Source organism: Mobula hypostoma, chromosome 8, assembly GCF_963921235.1.
Source record: "Mobula hypostoma chromosome 8, sMobHyp1.1, whole genome shotgun sequence".
Classification (NCBI taxonomy): domain Eukaryota; kingdom Metazoa; phylum Chordata; class Chondrichthyes; order Myliobatiformes; family Myliobatidae; genus Mobula; species Mobula hypostoma.
Window position 1 is genome coordinate 98344186 of NC_086104.1, and position 27952 is coordinate 98372137.

General features: G+C 42.2%; 1 protein-coding gene across 3 annotated transcripts in view; it reads left to right on the forward strand.

The window, feature by feature from the left end:
* Positions 1-27632, forward strand: part of LOC134350762 (1-acyl-sn-glycerol-3-phosphate acyltransferase delta-like) — a 134425-nt gene extending 106793 nt beyond the window's left edge. For 2 of the 3 annotated variants that reach the window (XM_063056420.1, XM_063056421.1), the window contains exons 8-9: positions 478-676; positions 26811-27632. In XM_063056420.1, coding sequence (XP_062912490.1) covers positions 478-676; positions 26811-26899 — 288 coding nt within the window. In that variant the 3' untranslated portion in view covers positions 26900-27632. The remainder of the gene's footprint in view (positions 1-477; positions 677-26810) is intronic. The other variant, XM_063056419.1, reaches the window with a different exon arrangement.
* Positions 27633-27952: the final 320 nt, after the last annotated feature.

The following is a 27952-nucleotide window of genomic DNA, read 5'->3' on the forward strand; positions in this document are numbered from 1 at the left end:
GAATGTCCCTTCATAACAGGGATGAGGATGAATTTCTTTAGCCAGAGGGTAGTGAATATGTGAAATTTATCACCACAGATAGCTGTGGAGGCCAAGTCATTGGGTATATTTAATGTGGAGGTTGATAGGTAGGGGGGTCAGAGGTTAGGAGGAGGAAGCAGGAGAATAGGGATAATAAGTAAGCCATGAAGGAATGGTGGAACAGACTTAATGGGCCGAATGGCTGAATTCTGCTCCTACGTCTTATAGTCTTACGAAATAGTATACTATTATGTTGTACACCTTGGAACTGAAGCAGACATAGTAAATAAACGTAACTAGGTTTCTGTACAGTGGGCAAGTTCTAGCACAGCAGATATTAACTCTGCATTGTGTAACAGAAGTGACCAGAAACTAACTTGGGTGCAGTGCAGAAGTGTATGGAATTTTGCATGGGATTCATTCTTCACTAAAGTGTACCACCTTGCTTCTTCTCAGGATCTTCTGCAAGAGGAATACTACAAAAACGGCACTTACCCCGGCACGGCAATTGTCCCACCAAAACGACTCTGGGTCCTTATAAACTGGCTGTTCTGGTCTGGGTTATTGCTCTTTCCTTTGTTTAAGCTAGTTGCCAATATGATCATCAGTGGATCGTCCCTGATTCTAATTGCATTTCTGCTTATCATCATTGTGGGTAAGTCGTGAATGGTTGTTTCTTCTGGGTGTCGTGTTCCCATCTGAATTGTGAAGCATGTGCTCAGCATCTGGTTAGAGTTTTCAAAAATGAACAGGCTGTATCCAAATATATACTGTATGTGAAAAAAATTCACATTCATTTCTGTGAGCATTCTGGGTACACAATGTAAATGAAAAAATCATTTTGGATCTTTTCAAGTGCACAGCTGTTTCATTTTTCTGTTTGATAACAATTTATATTTCAGAGTTTGAGCTTGGATTCTTAGTGGGGGGTCTTAATATTTACGAAATTCTTGCATGCAGAGACTAACCTATGCATGCACTGGCATTGTGGTTAGAGGGGGGGTCTTCCTTAATCCACACCCTTTTGTTTTATTTACCATTTTGATTTTTAACTCCTCTACTTGCGGTTGAATCCCATTTAATCTGAAATGGTACATTACCATTTGCCATATTTGCTGTTTGCAAATATATATTTGTAAGGAGATATCTTTTTAGATTAACAAAATGCTTGAGTTAACTGATTTCAGCTTGGCAGCAGCAAGGTTTACTGCACTGTTCTTGGTTAGATGGGCTGTAATCGACAGGTCCATACTACATCCAAAACTTGAACTCATTTAATTTCTCCTGACCATGGTTGCTTTTCCTGAGTACCCTTTTCTCTCTTTGTGCAACACATTGAACCCAAAATTCAGATCAATAGATTGCTCATTAAGCTTTCTCTTCTGGTGTTGTGTGATTTATCTGCATTTTTTCTCTCCTCCCTTCCACTGAAAGCTGGACCTAATAATTGAAACACTTGGAAGGTCTGAAGAGGCCTTGTGACTCCAGATTCTAGATCCAGTGATTCAGGTAGATTCTAGAATGCAGTATAGCAATGGGGAAAAAGCAATGGAGATTTACAGGGATTGTTTGAAAATTCACCATCCTGAGCAATAGGAAGCTTCACGTCAGCATGGATGGGAATAATATTTGAAAGAGGCTTGGTACAATATAGCATGGGGATAGGGGAGTTCCAGATGTGACAGTCTTTGTATAGAAAAGATTCAAGGCTAGGGAGAAAAGGCGTTGAAACCAACCTAAAGCTGGCAGAATTTGGTGTCATTGGTGTGTGGGGTACATTAAACATAGCACAGCACAGTACAGGCCCTTCAGCCCACGATGTTGTACCGACCTCTTAAGCTACTCTTAAGGTCAATCTAACTCTTCTCTCCTGCATAGCCCTCCACTTTTCTTTCATGCATTTGTCTATCTAAAAGTTTCTTAAATGTCCCTAATGTATCTGCCTCTACAATCATCCCTGCCAGGGGATTCCACACACCAAACATTCTCTTTGTAGAATAGAACCTACCCCTGACGTCCCCCCTACACCTTCTGTCTCCCCCCCCCAACACCTTAAAATTATGTGCCTTTGTATTAGCTATTCCCACCCTGGGGAAAAAAGTATTTGGCTATTCACTCAATCTATGCTTCTTATCACCTTGTACACCTCTATCAAGTCGCCTTTCATTCTCCTTTGCTCTAAAGAGAGAAGCCCAAGCTCGCTCAAGCTATTCTCATTAGATATGCTTTCTAATCTAGGCATTATGGTGGCGCCATGGGAGTGGAGCAGTTAGCGTGATGCTATTACAGCTCAGGGTTTTTCAAAGTTCAGAGTTCAGTCCCAGTAAGGAGTCTCTGTACATCCTCCCTGTGGAAATGTGTAGATTTTCTCCAGGTACTCTGGTTTCCTCCCACATCTGCATATCATGGGTGCCATTACTGGCCCCAGGCATTCATGACTAAGTTAGAGATTGAATGAGAGCAGGTCTCCTGTGATACAATGAAATAATCTGCTCCCCAGACTCTCGCACAGCCATTACTGCCCCATCCCTCCTCACCCTTTCTGGTTTTAGTGTTCAGGGACGTTTAAAAACTATTACAATTAAATAGAAGAACAACTGACCAAATTACGGATGTCAGATGTACGGAGAGTGGTGGGTACATGAAACACCCTGCCAGGGGTGGTGTAGAGGCAGGTACGTCACGGACATTTAAGAAACTCTTTAAAAAGGCACATGGATGACAGATAATTGGAGGGCGATGTAGGATTGAAGGACAAGATTGATCTTAGAGTAGGTGAAAAGGTCAGCACAACATTGTGGTCTGAAGGACCTGTACTGTTTTCTTAAGCTGGAAGCCCAAGTATTAATAAACATTAAATTAAAGCAAAATATTTAAAAATAATTACTTTGTCCTTTGCCTCAAGTCTATTCCTCACAATGTTTAGTGAAGTCATTCAGAGTTTGGACGCTGTAGCAGGCCTGACCTACAGTTGGATTTATTGATGGATCATAAAAAGACCATTTTGTAAATTGTTTAACACTACGTTTTTAAAACAAAACTACACACAGTTGCAAAAGATGCTATCTGGGATTCTAAACTGTAGCTCGATTCTTGTGTAAATGTTTAAGGAAATAAGCTGCACTACCGATTGCAGTATACTGTATATTGCACAGCAGTTGAATAGAGATAAACAGTTTTAGGATTGTTCTTTCATGTGCACCGAGTTAACTTGGGTTCAGGTTGACTCTGCAGGCTCGAATAGCCCACTGCCACTTGCTGTCTAGATTTATACAAGAGGAATGTGAGATGTGACTGTGAGACATCCTTGCTGCACTGGGCAAGCTGCAACTGGTTTCTAATGTATTTGAAAGTGATTTTTAAAAAAAATCTCTGGAAGCTTTGGTTGTTAAGTAATTATTATCAGCAGCAGAATTGTATTTTACCTTTTGTGCTTCACGGTCACACTTGCCTTTTACGGCGCTGAGGATCCCAGTGTGCCCCCTGGATCTGCAGTGAGAGAAATCACGCTGTAAGTCAGTTTGTTAAGTGCAGCAGAAACTATCCGTGAACCATGCTGACAGCACTCTGAGAGCGTGTGCTGTTTGGAGGCCCATAACACTGACTACAAGTGACTCTGATTTAAGATACTCAGGAATAGTTGAAAACACTTAAAATGCTTAAAATAAATAATAAAACATTACTTTTACATAGAAACATAGAAAACCTACAGCACAATACAGGCCTTTCGGCCCACAAAGCTGTGCTGAACATGTCCCTACCTTAGAACTATCTAGGGTTACCCATAGCCCTCTATTTTTCTAAGCTCCATGTAGCCATCCAGGAGTCTCTTAAATGACCCTACCGTTTCCGCCTCCACCACCGCCGCTGGCAATCCATTCCACGCACTCACCACTCTCTGCGTATAAAAAAAAAACTTACCGCTGACATCTCCTCTGTACCTACTTCCAAGCACCTTAAAACTATGCCCTCTCATGCTAGCCATTTCAGCCCTGGGAAAAAGCCTCTGACTATCCACACGATTAATGCCTCTCATTATCTTATACACCTCTGTCAGGTCACCTCTCATCCTCCATCACTCCAAGGAGAAAAGGCAGAGTTCACTCAACCTATTCTCATAAGGCATGCTCCCCAATCCAGGCAACATCCTTGTAAATCTCCTCTGCACCCTTTCAATAGTTTCCACATCCTTCCTGGAGTGAGGTGACCAGAACTGAGCACAGTACTCCAAGTTGGGTCTGACCAGGGTCCTATATTGCTGCAATATTACCTCTTTGCTCTTAAACTCAATCCCATAATTGATGAATGCATGCTCCGTATGCATTCTCAACCACAGAGTCAACCTGTGCAGCAGCTTTGAGTGTCCTATGGACTTGGACCCCAAAATCGCTCTGATCCTCCACACTGCCAAGAGTCTTGCCATTAATGCTGTTTTCTGCCATCATATTTGACCTACTAAAATGAACTACCTCACACTTATCTGGGTTGAACTCCATCTGCCACTTCTCAGCCCAGTTTTGCATCCATTTCAGCATCCATATCCCGCTGTAACCTCTGACAGCGCTCCACAATATCCACAACACCCCCAACCTTTGTGTCATCAGCAAATTTACTAACTCATCCCTCCATTTCCTCATCCAGGTCATTTATAAAAGTCACAAAGAGTAGGGGTCCCAGAACAGATCCCTGAGGCACACCACTGGTCACCGACCTCCATACAGAATATGACCCGTCTACAACCACTCTTTGCCTTCTGTGGGCAAGCCAGTTCTGGATCTTTCACGTAAGACCATAAGGCATTGGACCAGAATTAGGCTATTCGTCCCATCGAGTCTGCTCCACCATTCCATATTATCCCTCTCAACCCCATTCTCCTGCCTTCGTCTTGTAACCTTTGAGTCCCTTACAAATCAAGAACTTGTCAATCTCTGCTTTAAATATAGATAAATAACTTGGCCACCACAGCTGAATGTGTCCATGAATTCCACATATTCACCACTGTCTGGCTAAAGAAATTCCTCCTCATCTCCTTTCTAAAGGGACGTCCCTCTATTCTGAGTCTGCGCCCTGTGTTCATAGACTCCACCTCCTCCATGTCCACTCTAGGTCTTTCAACATTCCATAGGTTTAATGAGATCTCACATCCAATTTAAGTAAATGCAGTTTTTTTTCAATTAATGCTATTTTTGTTTTTCAAAGCAAAACAAATGATTTGCCTCAGTCTTTTTTTGGAATTTAACTGAAAAGGGAGCAACCTGAGAGACAGTCAAGAAATGTACCCGGCCACTCAGTCTTGCATTAGTGGAACCACCAGTGTATTTCGTGTCAAGTGTGCCGAAGGTGTGAGAAGCCAAATGCGTTGCCATATGATCTTCAGTGGATTCTGCTGATCTGCAAGGGTCAGATTATGCTGACATGCATAGGGCATGCACTGAAACCACTAGCTAGCTGTCAGCACGATCTGGCTCAATGCTCGCAAGTGATTCAAAATGCCTTCTTAAAAAGAAAAAAAATTGGAGATAGGTCACTCCACCAGTTGTCTGCATTGAATAGACTGTTGAATTCCAGATTTAACAGAAACAGCTAAGTATTTTGGCCACCACTGTGACTCATTAGTCCCTGAGATTAAAGAAGGTTCTTTGATTGTTTAGCCGGCTGGCAAAGTTAACTCTCAAATGAAGTGCTTGAGGGCTAATGTAAAGAACATTTTAAAAAGCATAGAAAGAGCTAATGGGTATAATGTCTACAAAGTCTTTGGCATGACATGAAACTCTGTAGAAACGGGGTAAACTAAAAGAACGGTTTCTACTATTGTATAACTAAATGTAAAGGTTTATGTTAATTCAGTACTTTAAGTTAATTGGACTAAAGATGTGCACGACGCCGGCTGAGTGCTTTTGTGCTCTGATTTCAGTTTCCTTCTTAGGAAAGGTTTTTCCATTGGCAAGCAGGGAAAAAAAAAGTCCGATGACTGTTTGAAGACATTGACCCCATTAGTAACTCAGAGCAACATTTGGAGTCTAATTGCCGTAGTACAAGGGAAATCCAGAATGTTGTTTGTCATGTTGATCAGTAGCATTTTGACAGAAACACCCATTGTCGTTGATTTTGCTGTTTGGGTTTGATTGCATGGCTGTGGGCATGTTGCAGAACAAGCATGATGTGACCTTAACTGAAGGAGCCGATCCTAAAATGGGATCTAGAGGTGGGAGTTGGAAATAAACGAAGGGATTCCGGACACTTAGATTGTACCCTGCTTCATTAATGTCTCCTCTAATATACCATTTAACAGCAGGGTGAAGCTGGAAAGAGATGCACTTTCCCAGCAATGGGACAAGGAAGCTGCTCGTGTCGCTACAAACGCGGCAGGAATAAGAGGCACATCAGGAGTTTACCCGAAGAAACATCACTCCAAGCTCCTAGATTTGATACAGGAGCTACTCTAAAGACCTAAGCTCGGCAGGAAAGATGGGTACATTCATGTACATCCTGCGATAAACATCAACCCCCATCCTTTACCACTCTGTGCTGTTCCATCACATTACCCCTTGTGCTCATGATACTTGAACATCCTACACCTCTTCACACCTACATCGATTCTCTACACAGACTCTCCCTCACTGTTAATGCAAATTGCGGCTTTACCTGGATTGTGATACTGGAAAGGTGAAAGCAATCCCACTCGTAGGATGCTTGCATTGCTATATGTGACTCGCCTAGCAGGCTGCAATAGGAGGTCCCTTACAGTATGTCTGATTCCATCAGCGACGAGGAGTGCACGTCTATGGGCTGTTCTACAATACTGATGTTACAGTCACCCATCATTATTGATGCTGGCTCTAAATCTCTGGAAGGTTTCAAAATTAGGAACCTTAAAGTTTAAGAGGTGTAGTGTCCTTCGAGCTTTCACTGTGATGCTGGCAAATGCTTTGGCAGGAAGCCAGTGATCAATCATAAGTGAACCCAACCATGAATCTTTCACTTCCACTCGTGCAGATTTAAGGCAGCTTTACTCCTTCAAAGCCCCAGTCTCACTGGGGGGGGGTGGGGGATGAAGCCTCCAGCTACCCTCACCTGGTTTAGCCCACCTGTCAAAGCAGTGTACCGGGGTATGGTCGCTGTCACGTGCACACAGCTACTTGAAGCCACATGTCAGAGCTGAGAGCTGGGGACTGAAGGTGAGTGAGCTGCCCCGGCATGGACACGACAAGCCTCTTCAACAGAGGCGCTACCCCTCCCTGGACACCCCATACTCCCCATACCCAGTGAGATAGGGACATGCCTGACCTAGCCTGGGAGGATGAGATCTACAGTGACATCCAATGGCTCGGAAGGCAGTTCTGCAATGCTCCATGGAGCGCGAAAGGCATGACAAGGCACAGAAGACGCCATTCACGGTCATCCATTGCAACCAAGAAAGGCCACCGTTTGTGATGCTTGTTTGTACTACAGGACCCGGGCTTCTGAGGTCGAGAGAGTTAAAAACTCTCCCGCACAGGTTTCCTGTTATCGTCAGACACGATGCACAACCACCACCACCAGCACCCCTTCAAAATGGTGGCTGTGAACCCAGTGTGCAGCCATGTCTCCATTCAGTTGGAGGTAATTGGTGTTCCTACCTCTTGGTATAATTTAACAGCAGAGATTGAACCTGGGGACTTGTGGCATTGTATAAAATCAGAGCCATCAGAAAAGCAAAAACCAAACATATTTTAATTACTGCAGCTATAACTGCACACCCATTAAACACGAATAATAAGAGCTTCAATATCATAATAGCAGGTGTGCATTGGTAAGAAATCATGATTGGTGTCTTTTACACTTTATTATTATTTTGTGATTAATAAACAACTTAAAAGCAGGCGAGTGTGTGATTAGTGGAAAATACTGCATCTTGTAAGTCATTATGGGATTGTCTGGAATTGTTATTTTTCTGTACTTTTTAAACTCCTGATGTGCCGGCAAACTCTCCTGGGTTGGTGTGCAATCTTGCATTTCTCTCTCTTTTGAAAGCATGTGTGTGAATTGTGTGCTTATGTCAGAACAGATCTGGGTTTTCCCCAAGGGATAGGTTTCTGCCAGACTTTGTAGGGCAAATCCTGCAATTTTCTCACAGATTTAGTATGCTGTTGTGAAGGAGATGCACAAATAGCTAGTTTTTGGTTGCTAACCCTCAGCTAATGCTGTTTATCCTCATTTTGATAAGCTTACTTGTCTGAGCTTACTAAAAGAACATAAAATATAGGAGCAGAATTAGGCCATTTGGCCCATCGAGTCTGCTCTGCCATTTCATCATGACTGATCCATTTTCTTTCTTAGCCCCATACTCCTGACTAATCAAGAATCTGTCAATCTCTACCTTAAATATTCATAAAGATTTGGCCTCCACAGCTGCCTGTGGCAATAAATTCCACAGATTCACCACTCTGGGGCTAAAGAAATTCCTCCTCCTTTATAAAAGGACATCCCTCTAGTCTGAGGCTGTGTCTTCTGGTCCGAGACTCCCCCACCTTAGGAAACATCCTCTCCACCTACACTCTATTGAGGCCTTTCAACATTTGACAGGTTTCAATGAGGTCACCCCTCATTTTCACACGTGGTCACCAGTGCATGAGAAACAAGCACACCTTCAGTACATTAGTGAGCATGAAATACTTGCTTTTTAGAACACTACAATACAGAAACAGGCCCTCTGACCCACCCAGTCCATGCCAGACAGTTATTCTCCCTACTTCTATCGACCCGTACCTAGACTGTAGCCTTCCATAACCCTCCATGCACCTATCCAAACTTCCCTTAAACGTTGCAATCGAGCCCGCAGCCACCATTTCCGCGGGCATCTCGTTCCACGCTCGCTCCACCCTCTGAGGATCCCCTTAAGTATTTCACCTTCACCCTAATTGCAAAGCTAAAAAGCACAATCTGTTTAACCTGTGCAGACATGCCTTTAGGTACAACGTGGAATTCTTTTTACTGTCCACGTCTGTGCAAATGACTGGTGGGTATAGCACTGGACCCTTGATTTGCACCAAATTGACACGCATAACCAGCTGCTGACTTGTAGGATACGTAAATCATACCTCCACAAGCAGGAACGTGACTGGCTGGGCTTGGCGACAGCACACAACTGTGCTGAAGGATCTCACCCCCCCCCCGCCCACCCATCTATCCCATCTTCATAGCTCATTGGGGGGGGGGCAGGAGATAGATGGGTCTTTTTATATTCAGGGACATATGCTCAAAGTTCTGGAAGGAGTATTGTGCTGGTGTTTGTAGTCGGATACAGAGAAGAAAATGGATCAGCACAGCAGACTGAATAATCTCGATGTTTAAAGTTCTAATGGGCCTTGAGTTGTCTCTGGCAGATGAGTACTTGACATTCCTTCTGCGTAACTGAACACCTCTTAATGATGCTTCTGTTCATTTGTTATCAAAATATTTGCACTTAACTGAAAGAATGTGTAAGTCTGGATTCTGAGCTCATATAATGCTCACTCTGTAGACTGTAGAGTGAAATACTTCAATCACTATTTGATGGTTATTACACCATCAAGTGTTCCTCTTATGCCAGTTGAACAAGTTATGCAGAATGGGGTGCAAAGTACACAATTTCACCACATATGTCAGTGATAATGAACCTGATTCTGTAGTGTGAAACGATTAACAGAACATTGGTGGCAAGACAAATAATCATTTCCCATTTCAAGTGCCTTGAACTGAGAGGCTTGTTCTACCATTACAACACACACAAAATGCTGGAGGAACTCAGCAGGACAGGGAGCATCTATGGAAATGAAGAAACAGTCGATGTTTCGGGCCGAGACACTTCTTCAACCATTGCAGAAAGCAATTAATTCCCAACCATAGGTCTGGAACCAGAACTTGTAGAGCCAAGACCAGATAAGAATGACACACATCTGAAGAGCATTTGTGAGCTAGGTGGGTTTTTATAACAGCTGATAGTTCAATGGGCGCCATAGCTGATACTGGCTATTGACTCCAGATCTACAGTATTTATTCACAAACTTTACACTTGTCTCTAGTTTAGTAATCCAGGGAACCAATTGCCTATTGCCTGTTCAATACTTTACTCCTAATATAAAGTTCTGTGTTGAGAAAAAGCCTACAGTATTTCTTTTCACATTCCTCTCTTGCCCTTCATAATTCATGCTCCTGGAAGCTAAATGAGAATAGGTAAATGACATAATAATGTTTATTTAAAAAAAAGCCAATTACTGCAGCTGACTGGTGGAAAAACGTCATTGGAACCATACAAATGAGGCAGAATCTATGAAGCGAGAAGTGGAGCTGACATTCCGGTTTGGCAAGTTTTCTTCACAGCTGGATTTGGCACAAACCATTCTTTTCCATAGATGCTGCCTGGCCCGCTGAGCTCCTCCAGCATTCTGTGTGTGTTGCTTGGATTTGCAGCATCTGCAGACCTTTTCTTGTTTGTTACTGAAACATCGATTGTTTATTTTCCTCCTTTGATACTGTGCGACCAACTGAATTCTTTCAGCATTTTGCGAGTGTGGAAAGACATGCAGAAGGTGTGACAAGCATGTCAAAGCTGTGCTGAAACCCGAAACCAGAAGCAGAAACCTAGATTAGGTGGTATTTGTAGAGGGAGAATAACATGAATTAATATTACAGGTAAGACCATAAGACACAGGAGCAGAATTAGGCCATTTAGCCCATCGAGTCTGCTCCAACGATCCACCGTGGGTAATTTATTATCCCTCTTAATCCCATTCTCCTGCCCTGCCTTCTCCTCATAACCTTCACACCCTGACTAATCAAAAACCTATTTAAACCTCTGCTTTAAATATACCCAGTGACTTGGCTTCTACAGCCGTCCGTGCAAGGGATTCCATGGATTCACCACCCTCTGGCATTCCTCCTTATTTCTGTTTTAAAGTGACGCCCTGCTTTTCTGAGGTTGTGCCCCCGGTTCTAGATTTCCCCCACTATAGGAAACATCCTCTCCACATCCACTCTATCCTGGCCATTCAATATTCAATAGGTTTCAATGTGAATTCCTCACCCCACTCTTCTAAACTCCAGCAAGTACAAGTCCAGATCCATCAAGAGCTCCTCATATGTTAACCCCTTCATTCTTGTGAACCTCCTCTAGACAGTTTCCAATCCCAGTGCATCCTTTCTTATATATGGGGGCTAAAACTGCTCACAAATATGGAGCCCCAAAATCTTCATCTTTCACTGCATACTCCTCCACATTTGGCATGCTTTAGGTTTACCACCTCTTCCAATAAAAGTAAAGCAATAGATATATCTTCCCCTTCTACCCCTTTTCAGTACTTTTGCGGAGTTGTTAGCCATCCTGCTTTTCCATTGCCACCAACATTCCACTTCTGCATGAGTTACGAAGCTTTTGAAAGTCCACGTTGCCATAGCAGCCACAGAAGATGCAACATCAGATCTTTTACCTCACCCAATTCCACTATTGAGGAATTTAAACAACCCTCTCAGATGAAGTGGCTATTCCCCTGTCCCCCTCTTTGTCCAAGGCCCCTGGCAACAGTGCAAGCCCTTTGCCAAATCCTGTTGCTTGGCCATAAACGTCTGAAAGTCTATGATTTCTGGCACAAATATGTTCCCAGTATTCTTAAGCACAACAGATGCTGGAAATCTAGTCCCGATGAAAGATTTCGCTCCGAAACATCGACTGTTTATTTCTCTCCAAAGTGCTGTCTGACCTGCTGAGTTCCTCCACCATATTGTGTATGGCCCCAGCATTCTTAACTGTTTTAGTGAAGGTCTATAGATTATAATAAATATTTAAAATTCAAGGTAAAAGTAATTAAAAACTTTTGTTTGAAAATATAACTTGTCTTATTCTTTATTGCCTGGGTTCTCCCTGTTCAAATGAATGGGTCACCACATCTGGCCAAACAGCTCAAGGTTGGAGTGCAGATTCTCTAGAGTAAAAACTGTGGATTCTGGTCACGATCTGGCTCTGTTGCTGTCCGGCCAGCAACACCCAGCCCTGAAACGGCTGCTAAAAGTAGCTACACACACAAACTGCTGGAGGAACTCAGCAGGGCAGGCAGCACCTACGGAAAGGAATAAACAGTCAACATTTCGGGCCGAGACCCTTCATCAGAACCGAAATATTGACTTTTTACTTGATTACGTAGATGCTGCCTGACCTTCTGAGTTCCTTCATCATTTTGTGTATGTTACTCCAGATTGCCAGCATCTACAGAATCTCCTCTGCTCATGATTTGCTAAAACCAGTCAATGTGAGTAATGCATTTTTGCATCTTTTTGACTTTGTTTATCAGACATATATCCATACATGAAAGAGGTATTTGCTTCCATTGACTTCCCTTTAGCCTTTCAGTCCACACTCTGCAAGCTTTAACCCATCTTGGAATTGGAATATATAATTATAATTGGAGGAATTTTACTGAAATATGCTCATTGTTTCTGAATACCAATGTTTTCCTTTTAAATCCTACATAAACCATATAGTTCTGGAAAGGAAAATAGTTTTTATTTCTAATTATTTTTTAAATTCCTACTGCTCAGTGGAACTTTTTTTTCTGCTGAGGTCATTTTTTCTCATTTATCTCAATATATTGTGGTTTCTGTGGAAGGACAAACAGCGGGCTCTACAAAGGCAGCTTGCTGCATGAAGGACATTGAACTTGTCTAATTGACTGCCTCTCTTTTGTTTTTAGAAAACTCTCGTTGCAAGATTTATGGCCACAAAGTGAGATGGGTTGTTTACTTAGAGTGATGTGGACTTCAAACTAGGTCATCTCCTAACCCAAAATAAATTAGTCTTGTTGATCAAGTTTCATTAGTTCTGTGCTTCTAATATAAGTCTTTCCTTTAATAATTTTACCAATAGCTTTGTTTATTTTTTGAAAGTTGAAATGAAGACTCAGTTTTGACCTTGGAATATAGTCACCCTTTGAACTTATTGACAATCCTGTGTATAGTGTTGAATTGGATGGTATTCACCATTTTAATTATAATTTCCTGTTGCTCTTTGACTTGTCCCTTTCATATACTTCTGCACCATAGTGCTTTTAACAATTCCATTCTATTCTGCAGTTAATCTATGTAACAGGAGTAATGTTCTTTAGTTGTCTGTACCAGAGCAGCTAGTACGTTGTCTGCACTTCTACTCCTGACTGCAGATCCTCCGGAGCTCTGCCCTTCTAGTAAATTTCTTATGTTGAAGGGTCAGTGGCCAGAAACGTTATGTTTCTCTTTCCTCAGATGATGCTGGGTACTTTCAGCTTTTATTTCAAATTTCTGGCATTTGTTTTCTTCTTCTGTACTCTCTCTAAGAACTTTACTTCTTTCTGAAAATGCCAGGCTCAGTACTGGACACTAATCTCTGGTTCTTCAATGTGGAGTATTGATAAGGCTCTTTCGTTTTGTTTTACTGCTTTTCACCTGTCATAGAGGTGTATAAGATGATGAGGGGCATTAATCGTGTGGATAGTCAGAGGCTTTTTCCCAGGACTGAAATGGCTAGCATGCGAGGGTACAGTTTTAAGGTGCTTGGAAGTAGGTACAGAGGAAATGTCAGGGATAAGTTTTTTTTAATGCAGAGAGTGGTGAGTGCGTGGAATGGGCTGCCGGTGACGGTGGTGGAGGTGGATATGATAGGGTATTTTAAGAGGATCCTGGACAGGTACATGGAGCTCAGAAAAGTAGAGGTCTATGGGTAACCCCAGGAGGTAATTTCTAAGGTAAGGACATGTTCGGCACAGCTTTGTGGGCTGAAGGGCCTGTATTGTGCTGCAAGTTTTCTATGTTTCTATACCACATTGACAGTTTCCCAAATTCCCCTGGACTTGGCCTGTAACCTTTCGTGCCTTCTCAATTCAAGTGAGTGTCAGTTCTAGACACTTTTTAAATGTTGTGATTGAGGTTGTTTGGATACAAATCAACGCTCTGCTCAAAACCTACAGGTAATCATCTTCAAGAGGGTGATGGTATGGCAAGCTGGAAGCAACCAATGCCTATTGGACAGCTGTTGACCAATCCCAGGCTGACTTTCTGTGATTGGTCATTGTTCCTGACAATGTATTGAATGTTCTTTGTGACTGTTTAGTTGAGCTCTGGTTACATTATTGATTTTGGCTGAGTAGTTGCTGAATAAAGATTTGTTCTGTGTTCTGACTTTGTATCTCCAGGCTCAGATTCTCATCAGTGGTTATAAGTGAGTAAACACAATGTTCTGCCTCCACACAGGCAGTGTGTACCAAATTTTACCACCCTCTTGGTTTGGAAAAAAAATGTTTCACAGGCTCCTCCCCCTGCCAAACCTCTAACCTATCTCTTAAATCCTGTGCTCTGGATTTGGGCACTTCTGCTATGGGGAAAAGTTGCTTACTGTTTACCCCATCTGTCCCCTCATAGTTTAGTATGTCTCCAAAGAAAACAAGCCAATATTTTTAACCTATTCTTTCCTTGTAACAGAAACACTTCACCTCAGATCTGTTGTCACCTATCCAGACCAATCATTGGTTTTTAACTTGGACCACTTGAGTTTCCATAGTTATTTCCAAATGTCATTTTTTGTCTCATGTTCAAGTTTATCATAATTCGGCCATGCACGTGTATACAGCCAAATGAAACAACGTTCCTATGGGACCAAGGTGCAAAGCACAGTGCATATATCACACCCAGCACGTAAAATAAAATTAACCGATTTTTAAAAGAAGTATTCTGTAGATGTACAAGTTGACATAGTTAACATATAAAGCATATAGTTATATAGAGTGGAATGAAAAAGTTTGGGCACCCCTGGTAAAAATTTCTGTTACTGTGAATAGCTAAGCGAGTAAAAGATGAACTGATTTCCAAAAGGCATAAAGTTAAAGATGACACATTTCTTTAATACTTTAAGCAAGAAAATTTTTATTTCCATCTTTTACAGTTTCAAAATAAAAAAGGGAAAAAGGGCCCGAAGCAAAAGTTTGGGCACCCTGCATGGTCAGTACTTCGTAACACCCCCTTTGACAAGTATCACAGCTTGTAAACGCTTTTTGTAGCCAGCTAAGAGTCTTTCAATTCTTGTTTGGGGGATTTTCACCCATTCTTCCTTGCAAAAGGTTTCTAGTTCTGTGAGATTCTTGGGCTGTCTTGCATGCATTGCTAGTTTGAGGTCTATCCACAGATTCTCAATGATGTTTAGGTCAGGGGACTGTGAGGGCCATGGCAAAACCTTCAGCTTGCGCCTCTTGAGGTAGTCCATTGTGGATTTTTAAGTGTGCTTAGGATCATTATCCTGTTGCGGCCAAAAAGTTTTATTCAAAAGGTTCAAAGGAACGTCTGAACAAGCCTGATGCATTTTGGAAACAAGTCCTGTGGACTGATGAAGTTAAAATAGAACTTTTTGGCCGCAGTGAGCAACGGTATGTTTGGAGAAAAAAGGGTGCAGAATTTCATGAAAAGAACCCCTCTCCAACTGTTAAGCACGGAGGTGGATCGATCATGCTTTGGGCTTGTGTTGCAGCCAATGGCACGGGGAACATTTCACTGGTAGGGGGAAAAATGAATTCAATTAAATACCAGCAAATTCTGGAAGCAAACATCACACCGTCTGTAAAAAAAAAGCCGAAGATGAAAAGAGGATGGCTTCTACAACAGGATAATGATCCTAAGCACACTTCAAAATCTACAATAGACTACCTCAAGAGTGCAAACTGAAGGTTTTGCCATGGTCCTCACAGTCCCCTGACCTAAACATAATGGAGAATCTGTGGATAGCCCTCAAAAGAGCAGTATATGCAAGATGACCCAAGAATCTCACAGAACTAGAAGCCTTTTGCAAGGAAGAATGGGTGAAAATCCCCCAAACAAGAATTGAAAGACTCTTAGCTGGCTACAAAAAGCGTTTACAAGCTGTGATACTTGCCAAAGGGGGTGTTACTAAGTACTGACCATGCAGGGTGCCCAAACTTTTGCTTCGGGCCCTTTTCCTTTTTTATTATTTTGAAACTAAAATATGGAAATAAGAAAGTTTTCTTGCTTAAAGTATTAAAGAAATGTGTCATCTTTAACTTTATGCCATTTGGAAATCAGTTCATCTTTTACTCGTTTAGCTATTCACAGTAACAGAAATTTTGACCAGGGGTGCCCAAACTGTTGCATGCCACTGTATAATATTACTGCTACTGGCGCTGTCATAAATATTGTGTACGGGGTGGTAGCCATCTGTGGTCAGGAGTCTCACAGCCTGGGGGAAGAAGCTGTTACCCAACCTAACAGTTCTTATACCTTTGGCCTGATGGTAGGAGGGCAAAGAGATTGTGGGACAGATGGCATCTACAATCTGCTGCTCTGGCCAGATGCTTGTGCACCATTCATAGCTCAGAACAGAACCCTCCGCATTGAGCGGGAATGGACCAGTCAATAAGGTTCCCCTAAACACAGTTCAAGGCCCCCTCCTTCTCCTTAACCTAATATTGTTACAGCCAGAGACTACAGGACTGCCAACTAGTGGAGAGGATTTGGTGGAGCAGCTTCGCAGTGCGATTATCAGCAGATTTGGCACTTCTGTTATTTCTTAACGACAAACAGATTTTATTCTTGATTACTCTGGGCCATCCTCTCCAGGCCAAAAGTACCCAACCAATGCTGTTGCCTCCTTTCCTAACTCTCCTGAATATCTTCAGAGGTACCTGACCATCTTTTCATTAATGTCACATTAGCCTAATCCCACAGAGCCGACCTCACATGTAATCCTTCAACCTTGTAAATGCAGAAAATGTATTAAACACACACTCAGTGGCCACTTTATTAGGTACACTTGCTTGTTAATGCAAGTATCTGATCAGCCAAACATGTGACAGCAACTCTATGTATGAAAGCATGCAGACGTGGTCAAGAGATTCAGTTGTTGTTCAGACCAAACATCAGAATGGAACAGAAATGTGATCTAAGTGACCTTGACTGTGTTGGTGCCAGACGGGATGGTTGGACTATCTCAGAAACTGCTAATCTCCTAGGATATTCACACACAACAGTCTCTAAAGTTTACAGAGAATGATGCGAGAAACAGAAAGCATCCAGTGAGCAGCAGTTTTGTGAGCAAAAATTCCTTGTTAATGAGAGTGGACAGAGGAGAATGGCTAGACTGGTTCAAGCTGACAGGAAGGGGACAGTAGCTCAATAACCATGGTGTGCAGAGGAGAACTTTGAATGCACAGCATGCCGAAACTTGAAGTGGATGGGCTGCAGCACACAGTGAGAATATACACTCAGAGGTACCTAATGAAGTAGCCACTGAGTGTATGTTGCAACAATGCCTGTTTGATTTTACTTAAGAACATTATAGCACATTATGGACCTATTGGCCCACAAAGTTGTGCATCCTTCATAACCTTCCATTTCTCTCTCATCCATGTACCTATCTAAGAGTTTTTTTTAAAAAAATGCCCCTAATGTAAATGCCTCTACTATCGCCCCTGGCAGTATCTTCCTTCTGTGTAAACATCTTGTGTAAAATGATTTCATTCATGATTGTTACTACCAATCACAACATTCTCTGCAGGTGCTTTTGTGTCTCTTCAGTAATGCAACTGCTGAGAAATACTTGCAAAGAAACCCTCAGCCACAGTCCAACAAACTACACGAAGGACAGTGACCAGTGGTGTTCCGCAGGGATCTATTTTGGGACCCCTTCTCGGTGTGTTTTTCATAAATGACCTGGATGAAGAAGTATAATGGTGGGTTAGTAAGTTTACCGATGACACAAAGGTTGGGGGTATGGTGGATAGTCTGGAGAGTTGTCAGAGGTTATAGTGCAATGGCGATAGGATGCAGAGCTGGGCTGAGAAGTGGCAGATGGAGTTCAACCCAGATAAGTGTGAAGTGGTTCATTTTGGTAATTCAAATTTGAAGACAGAACATAATATAACCGTATAACAATTACAGCATGGAAAGAGGCCATTTCAGCCCTTTTAGTCCGTGCCGAATACTTACTCTCACCTAGTCTCACTGACCTGCACTCAGCCCATAAACTTCCATTCCTTTCCTGTCTATTTAGCTATCCAATTTTACTTTAAATGACAATATCGAGCTTTCCTCTACCACTTCTGCTGGAAGCTCGTTCCACACAGCTACCACTCTCTGAGTAAAGAAGTTCCCCCTCATGTTACCCCTAAACTTTTGCTCTTTAACTCTCAACTTATGTCCTCTCTGTTGAATCTCCCCCACTCTCAATGGAAAAAGCCTATCCACGTCAACTCTATCTATCCCCCTCATAATTTTAAACACCTCTATCAAGTCCCCCCTCAACCTTCTGCGCTCCAAAGAATAAAGACCTAACTTGTTCAACCTTTCTCTGTAACTTAGGAGATGAAACCCAGGCAACATTCTAGTAAATCTCCTCTGTACTGTCTCAATTTTATTGACATCTTTCCTATAATTCGGTGACCAGAACTGTACACAATACTCCAAATTTGGCCTTACCAATGCCTTATACAATTTCAACAAACTATCTTGCATGCGTTTTACAAACTCCAAACCATCCAGCCCTTTTACAGAATGGGCTTCCCAGTCTTATTAATGGTAAGACTCTAGGCAGTATGGAGGATCAGCGAGTTCTTGGAGTCTGTGTCCATAGGACACTCAAAGCTGCTGTGCAGGTTGACAGTATTGTTAAGAAGGCATATGGTGTGTTGGCCCTCATCGACCATGGGTTTGAGTTCAAGAGCTGTGATGTAATGTTACAGCTATACAAGGTCTAAGTTGGACCTCACTTGGAGTACTGTGTTCAGTTCTGGTCACCTCATTACAGGAAGGATGTAGATACTATAGAGAGAGTACAGAGGAGATTTACTAGGATGTTGCCTGGGTTGGAGAGCATGCCTTATGAGAATAGGTTGAGTGAACGTGGTCTTTTCTCCTTGGAGTGGCGGAGGATGAGAGGTGACCTGATAGAGGTGTACAAGATAATGAGAGGCTTTGATCGTGCGGATAGCTCGAGGCTTTTTCCCAGGGCTTAATTGGCTAACATGAGGGGGCACAATATGGCATCATCATCATGTGCCATGTCTGCGTGACCATGATTGTTCTTGCCAAATTTTTCTACAGAAGTGGTTTGCCATTTTCTTGTTGTCAAGACAGGTGACCCCAGCCATTATCAATACTATTCAGAGATGGTCTGCCTGGCGTCAGTGCTCAGATAACCAGGACTTGGTCATATGAGCAGCTGGTGAATATCACATCTACCACCTGCTTCCATGGCTTCACATTGACCCTGATCAGGGCGGGGTGGGGGGGGAGGCTACACCTTGCCCAAGGGTGACCTGCAAACAAGCGGAAGGAAGCAGTGCCCTACACCTCCTTTGGTAGAGACTTTTCTCCACCCCACCACCCTATCAGTATGACGCAGGAGTTTATCTTGTTTATCCTCCACAAGCTGATTCTGCATCGGCTCTGTGATACCCTTGGTCCTGACACCAGGGAAGTTCAAAACATCCTAGAACTAGACATCATGGGTTAGGGGTGAAAGGTGAAATGTTTAAGGGGAACATGAGGGGAAATGTCTTCACTCAGAGGGAGGTGAGAGTGTGGAACGAGCTGCCAGTGGAGGTGATGGATGCGGCTTTGATTTCAACATTTAAAAGAAATTTGGATAGGTACATGGATGGGAGGGGTATGGAGTGGTATGATCTGACTGCAGGTCAATGGGATTGGGCAGATTATAATTTAGCATTGACTAGATGGGCAGAAGGGCCTGTTTTGGGGCTGTAGTGTTCTATGACTATGAGGCCTCAAAAACGCATGGCTATTGTCATAATTATTTGGACTTCAAACTAACAGAGGAAAAGCAAACAGTTCAACTGTTTCAAGTTAAATTTATTTGGTTCATTTAAAAAATGACTACTTTTATTTTTATCTTTATTTATTCTTGTGAAAAACAATGGTTTAAAGTTTGTAGAAAATTTTGCAGTGCACCGCTCGTTTTTACCAGTCCTACAGCAGATTTGGCTGTTCATTCCTCAGTGAATTTGTGTCCCATAAAGTTTTGAACAGGTATAGATTGATAAATGTGCACAGAAAGAAATGTTGACATTTTAAAAAATGAAGCCACATTCAAAATGAAACCTGACACTGGACCATTAGACCATCTTACCAAAGAGTGTCTTCAGGGAGATCAGAGCGGGAAAGACAGCAAATTAGGGAGGGGGAGTTTTGAGCTTGATGCCTTGACAACTAAATGCACGGGAGGGGGAAGGGGGAGGAGAAGGGGCAGTAATGAAGCAATTAAAATTGAGGATGCTTGAGACTGAATTTTGGGGATTGGGCATGTCCTGGCTGTGAGAGTTCAGAGAATGGAAATGGGTAAAAGCAATTGCGGCAATTGTGAACCAGAATAAGAAATAGAAAATTGAAATGTAGTTTAACCAGGAGCTGGTGTAAATCAGCTTGAACAGAGGTGATGGGCGAATAGTCTTGATATATTGTAAATTGGAATAGGCTGCAGTCTTGGATGAGCTTGTTTATGCAGGTTGGAAGATACAAACTGATGGAGTTGCTTTAAGATAAAGACCATAAGACATATGAGCAGAATTACGCCATTCATCCCATCGAGCCTGCTCCACAATTCCATTATTGCTGATTTATTATCCCTTGCAAACACATTTCCTTGCCCTCTCCCAGTAACCTTTGATGCCCTTGCTAATCAAATACCAATCAACCTCCAATTTAAACATTCCCTAGGAATTGGCCTCCACAGCCATCTGTGGTACTGAATACCACAGATTCACCACCCTCCAGCTAAAGAAATTCCTCCTCATCTGTGTTCGAAAGGGACATCCTTCTATTCTGATACTATGATCCTATTATGGTCCTAGACTGCCCCACCACTGGGAATATCTCCACATCAGCTCTATATGGGCCTTTCATATCTGACAGGTTTCAGTGAGCTCCCCCTTGTTCTTCTAAACTCCATCCAGTACAGCAAAAGCCATCAAATGTTAACCCATTCATTCCTGGGATCAGTCTCATGAACATCTTCTGGACCCTCTCCAATAAAGGCATGAATGGGGTTTGGCACCAGGTAATTGGAAGTATGGATGGAGTTGACTAAGGTAATTTTGAGATGAGCACCAATTTATTTATTTTAATTCACTTAGAGGCACAGCACAGAACAAGCACTTCTGGCCCGATGAGCTGTACCACCCAGCAACCCACCTATTTAACCCTAACCTGATCATAGAGTAATTTACAAAGACCAATGGTATCGGACCACCTGAAGGAAACTCACACAGTTCACAGAGATAACAAACAAACTCTTTAAAGAAAGTGCCAGAGATGGACTCCAATCTCCAACACCCCAAGCTGCAATAGTGTCAAACTAACCACTACTTGTTTGTGTAACTTGCCTTGTTGGACAATAATTAATTATCACTCTGTGATTTATAAACTAAGGCATGGTTAGCTCTGTGCATTGATAGAATTTTGTGGAGTTTGTAACAACAGATCTTCATGGTCAATACTCCAGAATATGCTCTGTTCTCTTATTGCAGATTGCTAAAGTTCATACCGCTATGGTAGTTAATCTCACCTTCCCTGAGAAAATGCAGCTTTACTTTATTAGAGACACACATTAGGTGTCTGCTATTGTAAAGCTTCACTTGCAACATTCTTTATTCGATTTTTCCTTATTTCACTTCCTCCCTCACCCACTGATGTTAGATTTTCTAATTAATATCTTCATCCGATAAATATCTCCTGTCTTTCTACAATCTGAAACTCTTTAAGCACATCGGTAGCATTGGAGTCAAAACTACAACTCTGTCGTTCTGTCGATTTCATCCTGATATCTGAGAAGTGAAAAGCATAACTGTTGGAATGTGATGAATGGGGGCTGTTGACACTTTTCATACATTCCACCCACCCCTGGCCAGCATCAAGTGGGCACTGGAGGAGCAGAGCACCATGAAGAGCAGTCAGCCGCAAACTTCACCTTCCACCTCAGGGACTGGACAGCAGCATGAGGTAAAGGTGGAGTCAGCGGCATTTAGTTTATGATTAACTCACCGTGGTGCACAGACATTGTGGTTCCGTCTCAGCCCTGCTTCCCCGAGCTGGAATATTTGGTGAAGTGTCATTCATTCTGTCTGCTGGGGGAGTTCTCCACCATCATCCTGGTTGCAGTGTACATTCCACTTCAGGCCAACGTCAGGCTGGCACTGGAGGAACTGAGCACTGTGACCAGCAGTCATGAGATAGCACACCCAGATGCCTTCCCGATCATTGCGGAGGACTTCACTCAGGCCAGCTGGAGAAAGTCTCTAATTGGCAAGCATCAATGTCTCACCTGTGGAAGCGGAGTAACGAACACCCTTGACCACTGTTACAGTACCATCAGGAACACTTACTGTGGTCATGCCAGACCCACACTTTGGCGAGTCAGTCACCTGGCTGTACGTCTGGCATACGGGCAATAAGTGAGAACGGCAGCACTACTGCTGAGGGCGGTGGAGGTGTGGTCATGGGAGGTGGAGGAGTACCTACAGGACTGGTGTGAACTGGTGAATTGGACCATATTCAGGGATTCATCTTTGGACCTTAATGAAGATGTCATGGTTGTCACCGTCTTCATCAGGATCTGTGGGGCTGACTGTGTGCCTCCAAGAACATACTGTTGGTACCTACACTGAGCGTCGTGGATGAACCAGGAGATTCGCAGTCTAGTGAGGGCTAGATCGTTGATCCAGAACTACACAAGAAATCCAGGTTATGACCTATGGAAGGCTATCTTAAGAACAAAGAGACAATTCCAAGTGAATTTAGGGACAGAATCTGAGGCAGAGTTTTGAGAGCATTACCTCCTACAAGGTGAAACCTAACATCCATCACTGTGATGCTTCACTCCACCTTCTGTGCATACTTTGAGAAGGAGAATTAACCGAACCTCTGTGAATCCCTGCAGTATATGGTGATGCTGTGATATCTGTCTCAAAGGCCAAGGTCAGAGTATCTTTCTATGAGGTAAACCCTCGCAAGGCGTCAAGCCTCAATGGTGTATCTGGTAGGGCACTAAAAACCTGTGCCAACCAGCTTACTGGTTTGAGCAAGAACATCTTGAATCTCTTACTGTACATTAGAGGTTCCCACCTGCTTCAAAAGGGTGTCAATCATAGGAGCCCAAGAAGAGCAGAATGAACTGCCTCAGTGACTACTGCCCAGTAGCGCTCACGTGTACTGGGATGAAGTGCTTCGAGAGGTTGGTCATGGCTGGAGTTAACTCCCATCTAAACAAAGACCAGCAGCTGTATTTCATAAGGAGTTTGAAAGGATTTGGTATCTCAGCAAAGACTCCACCGGATGTATTGCAGAGAGCATTCTAACGGGTTGCATCGCCTTCTGGCATGGAAATCACTGCATGGGATCAGAAAAAGCTGCAGAAGTTACAAACTCAGCCAGTCTCATCATGGATACCAGCCTCCACTGCATCGAGGACATCTTCAAAAGGTGGCAGCCACAGTTAAGGACCCCTCCACCCAGACCAGGTCTTCTCATCGGGGAGGTAGTCCAGGAGACTGTAGACACACACTCAACATTTTAGGAACAGCTTCTTCCTCTCCCCCATCAGACTCTTACGAACACTGCTTCATGACCTTGTACTACTAATTTATATTTTTTATATTTCTCATTGTAGCATTTAGTATTTCTGCTGCCACAAAACAACAAATTTCATGACATATGTCAGTGATAAAAACCTGATTCTGACAGACAGTTTTGAATATCCTTGCACTGCATGTCTGTTCCAGGGTTTGTTTTTCTTTTATCTAATTCAGATTCAACCTTATTTTTTTCTGTATTATGATGTATTTTCAGTAATCTGTTAGTGTACTAATAAGTTTTATTTTAAATTGCACTGAAATTCATTGTTGACCTTGAGTAAGATTTATCTAACTTGTGTTTTTGGACTGAGCAGTGTGTGCTTTCCAAACTTGGGTAATTGTTTGTTTTGCATGCATATTGTTGTTTCCTAATGAGTTTAAATTGTCAGATTATTAATCTATTTAACGGCCATTGTGGCTCCCGAGGAGAGATGAAACCAGTATCATACCTGAGTGGGACACGTCTGGTTCCACGTGTTGAACTTCTTTTGCTCTCAGATGTGGTCACCTTGATGTCTTCTCTTTTGAGTCATTGACAGCATGTGTGTTATGGCTGCTGTCAGCTCTTCCTAATCCCTACTTTCCAAAGAATGCTTATAGTTTGGCTGTATTAAGCACTCACTCCCAGGAACAGAGCTGCCCATTCTCTGTAAGTCAGCAGGACTACCCATTTGCTTTCTGGATTGAATAAAATTGCTGCTGGTTTATTGCCCTGTGTTGAGACAGTCACAGCTACCATTTGGTGTCACTTTCGACATATTGAAAGACATTTGTGTCCAAAGTCACAGATGTTACAAAGTTATTTTAATCATTACTTGAAATGAGTGGTAAAGCATGATTATTGGAAGAAGGTATAGTCTGGTGCAAGGCACAGCCTGACGCAATGTCTAGTTAGTGGGCAGAGAGAACAGCAGTCTAAAGATGAGACTGTGCCATTATTGTAGGGCAAGGAAGTGGTTAGGTTCTTCCTGATGGGTGCTTAAGCTACAGAGGAAACTTATTCAAGCTTGTCTTTTGTTATGTTTGTACAAGAAACTCCCATTGGCACCGTTTTATTTCATACCAGTAACGACATTGCTGCCTGTTACAATTCTATTCTAGTACGAGGTGGCATTTCATGCCTGTAGGTGATTAAGTAGAATATCCTGATGGAATGTAGTTAGACCATAAGATACAGGAACAGAATTAGGCCATTTGGCCCATAAAGTTTATTCCACCACTTCATCATGGCTGATCTAGTTTTCCTCCCAGCCTCAGTCATCTGCCTTCTTCCCATATCCCTTCTTGCCCTGACCAATCAAGAATCTATCAAATTTTGCCTTAAATATACCCAATGATTTGGCCTCCACAGCCGCCTATGGCAACGCATTCCACAGATTCACCACACTCTGACTAAAGAAACTACTCCTGATCTCCATTTTAAAAGGATGCCTTTCTATTTTGAGGCTGTGCCCTCTGGTCTTAGTCTGTCTCACCATAGGAAACATTCTCTCCATATCCATTCTATTGAGGCCTATCACTGTTGGATAGGTTTCAATTAGGTCAGCCCTCATTCTTCTGAATTCTAGTGAATACAGACCCGGAGCCATCAAATGCTCTTCATATGATAAGCCTTTCAATCCCCAAATTTCCACGAACCTCCTTTGAATTCTCTTCATGTGGGCACATCCTTACGTAGATAAGGAGCCCAAAAACTGCTCTCAATATTCCAGTTGGGGAGAGATTACTTGCTTTCTTTTTGCTACATTGGTTATTATCATATATCAAGGCAGTTAGTTATGTTGAGACCTGCATTAAAATAATTTTGACCTTCAGTAATGAATATTCCTTAAATAATACTTCCCAAGTTATATCAGATTTCAGAAGTATGCAGCAGAAAAATAGATTAAAATGTCCAATTTATCTATTGATCTAATTATTTGTGTTTACTTATTAATTTATACCCGTTTCTTTTTGTATTTGAAGTTTGTCAGTCCTTGTGCGTAATTTTTCATTGAATCTATTGTACTTATTTATTCTACTGTGAATGCTCGCAAGAAAATGTCATGGTATTATCCGATGATATGTGCAATTTTTAATATTGACCTTTGAACTTTATGTTTGAATCCCTTCTAGATTTAACTATAAGTACAAGCTTTCTCCCCCTTTGCTTATCTAGTTGTTTCTTAAATGCATATGCAATTTGCCTTCTGCAGCTGTGTCCCATTGTTAAAAATCCTTTAGTTACCGTGAAATTCACAAACCAAGTTTATTACCTTGTATCAATGGCCTCACCTCCCTTAAACGCTGATGCTTCTTTCGTGCACCCCGTCAAAACCCTTTAGACCTTAAGCAATCATCTCTCAGCCATTCCAAAAGAACCCCAGAGACAATTTTCCTTCAATTTTAACCTTACATTGCTGTTACAATCTTTGGAGGGGTTTTGCGTCCTTCCTGGTGCATTTTCAATAATGGAACAACCAGAAGTGCACACAGTCCGCCATGTGTGACTTAACCAAGATCTGGTAATCAATCCCACAGTTTTTTTCCCCTTTTTCATTCTTTCCTTCCTACGTATGGACTTTTCATTCAATGTGTTGCAACTTTTGACAGTTTATCTACACATATTCCGAGATCTCTTTGCTCTTAGCATTTAGATTCTTATTTCCCCCCCACATAATACTTACTGAAAATTATTATACACTTTTATTTGTGGAACATGCGAATGTATAATTAGCAAATTAACTTCAACCTGCTTGGTTATTAATGTTTTATTGCAACTTGCTGCAGCCTTTCTAAGCATTAACTAGTCTGCCTCCTCCAGAGTGGGATTTGGGTGAAAGTTACTGGATTTCGGTGAAAACCAATTGCCCCGGCGCAGTGCCTTGTGTGACCCACTTTCTACCTTCTGTCACTTAGTATGGTCACGCATTATCCTCTGATCTGCTTTTCTCCAACAGTCGGCCAGCCTCCAAATGAACGATTGCTGGTCTTTGAAAATGAAGGTGGGATGAACAAGGCCATACTGCGTCTCAAACTAAACGAACTTACAATCTCATGTTTCCCGTACCAACGCCTTGTAAATTTGCCGATAAAATCATCATTGATCTGTGACTCTTGCATCAGCATGCCATATTTATCTATTTGTATTTATTATGTCTGCTGTATTTTGTTTTTCAGCCTCTGTTGGTATACGATGGATGATTGGAGTGACAGAAATAGAGAAGGGCTCCAGCTATGGTAACAATGAATCAAAGCGAAAAAATTAATTTCTGCGAAGGAGGATAGTACTTCGAATGGAGCGAAGATATATATTTTTTTGAAGAGAACTTGAGGCAGACGCCAGGGTTGAAGAATGATGCGCCTAAATTACTGTGATTCATTCGCATACTGATCACTGGGTAGAGTGGTGTCTTAATCTGCGTAGAAGGATAGAAAGGAAGTCATATCCTTTATGATCTATGTGATACATGAAACCATTCACACGGTAATGAGACATGTTGAAATTGGATATTGTTGCAGAATTCCACAATAATAGTGCCACTAAAAGATGTTGAGGCTTTCGATCTAAATGGAAATGACCTTTTTCTAAAAAAACTGGTGTAACAGAAGAATTTAGTCTTTTTCTAATAACATAAAATTGTGCTTCTAACTTACGCCAGTGCATTTGTATTTTAATGAGTTTGAGTCGCCCTTTAGTCTTGCAGAATATGTATTTTATCATCACAGTTGCTGAGATATTTGATGAACTGATCCAACCCAGGCAGAAAAAAAAGGTTTTGACTGACCTAATGTTGCAGGTTGTCGTCACAGGGTGAGTGAAAGCTCATCGATTTAGAACCTTGGAATTGGAGGTAATTCATGTTGCAGAACGAGATGGTGTTGGCATTTCATTCGCACGAATTAAAGGGTTAACATATGAGGAGCACTTGATGGCTCTGGGCCTGTACTCTTCGGAGTTTAGAGGAATGGGTGAGGGAATCTCATTGAAACCTATCAAATTTTGAAAGGCCTAGATAGACTAGGTCTGGAGAGAATGTTTCCAATAGTTTGGGGGGGGGTCTAGAATCAGCGGGCATAGTCTTAAAATAGAAAGACGTCCCTTTAAAACAGAGATGTGGATGGATTTCTTTAGCCAAAGGGTAGTGAATCTATGGAATTTATTGCCACAGGAGGCTATGGAGGCCAAGTCATTGGGAATATTAAAAGCAGAGGTTGATAGGGTGTTGAAGGTTTGGGGGAAAAGAAGGGGGTTGAGAGGAATAATAAGTCACCCATGATGGAATGGTGGAGTAGCTCATTGAGGTGAATGGCCTAATTCT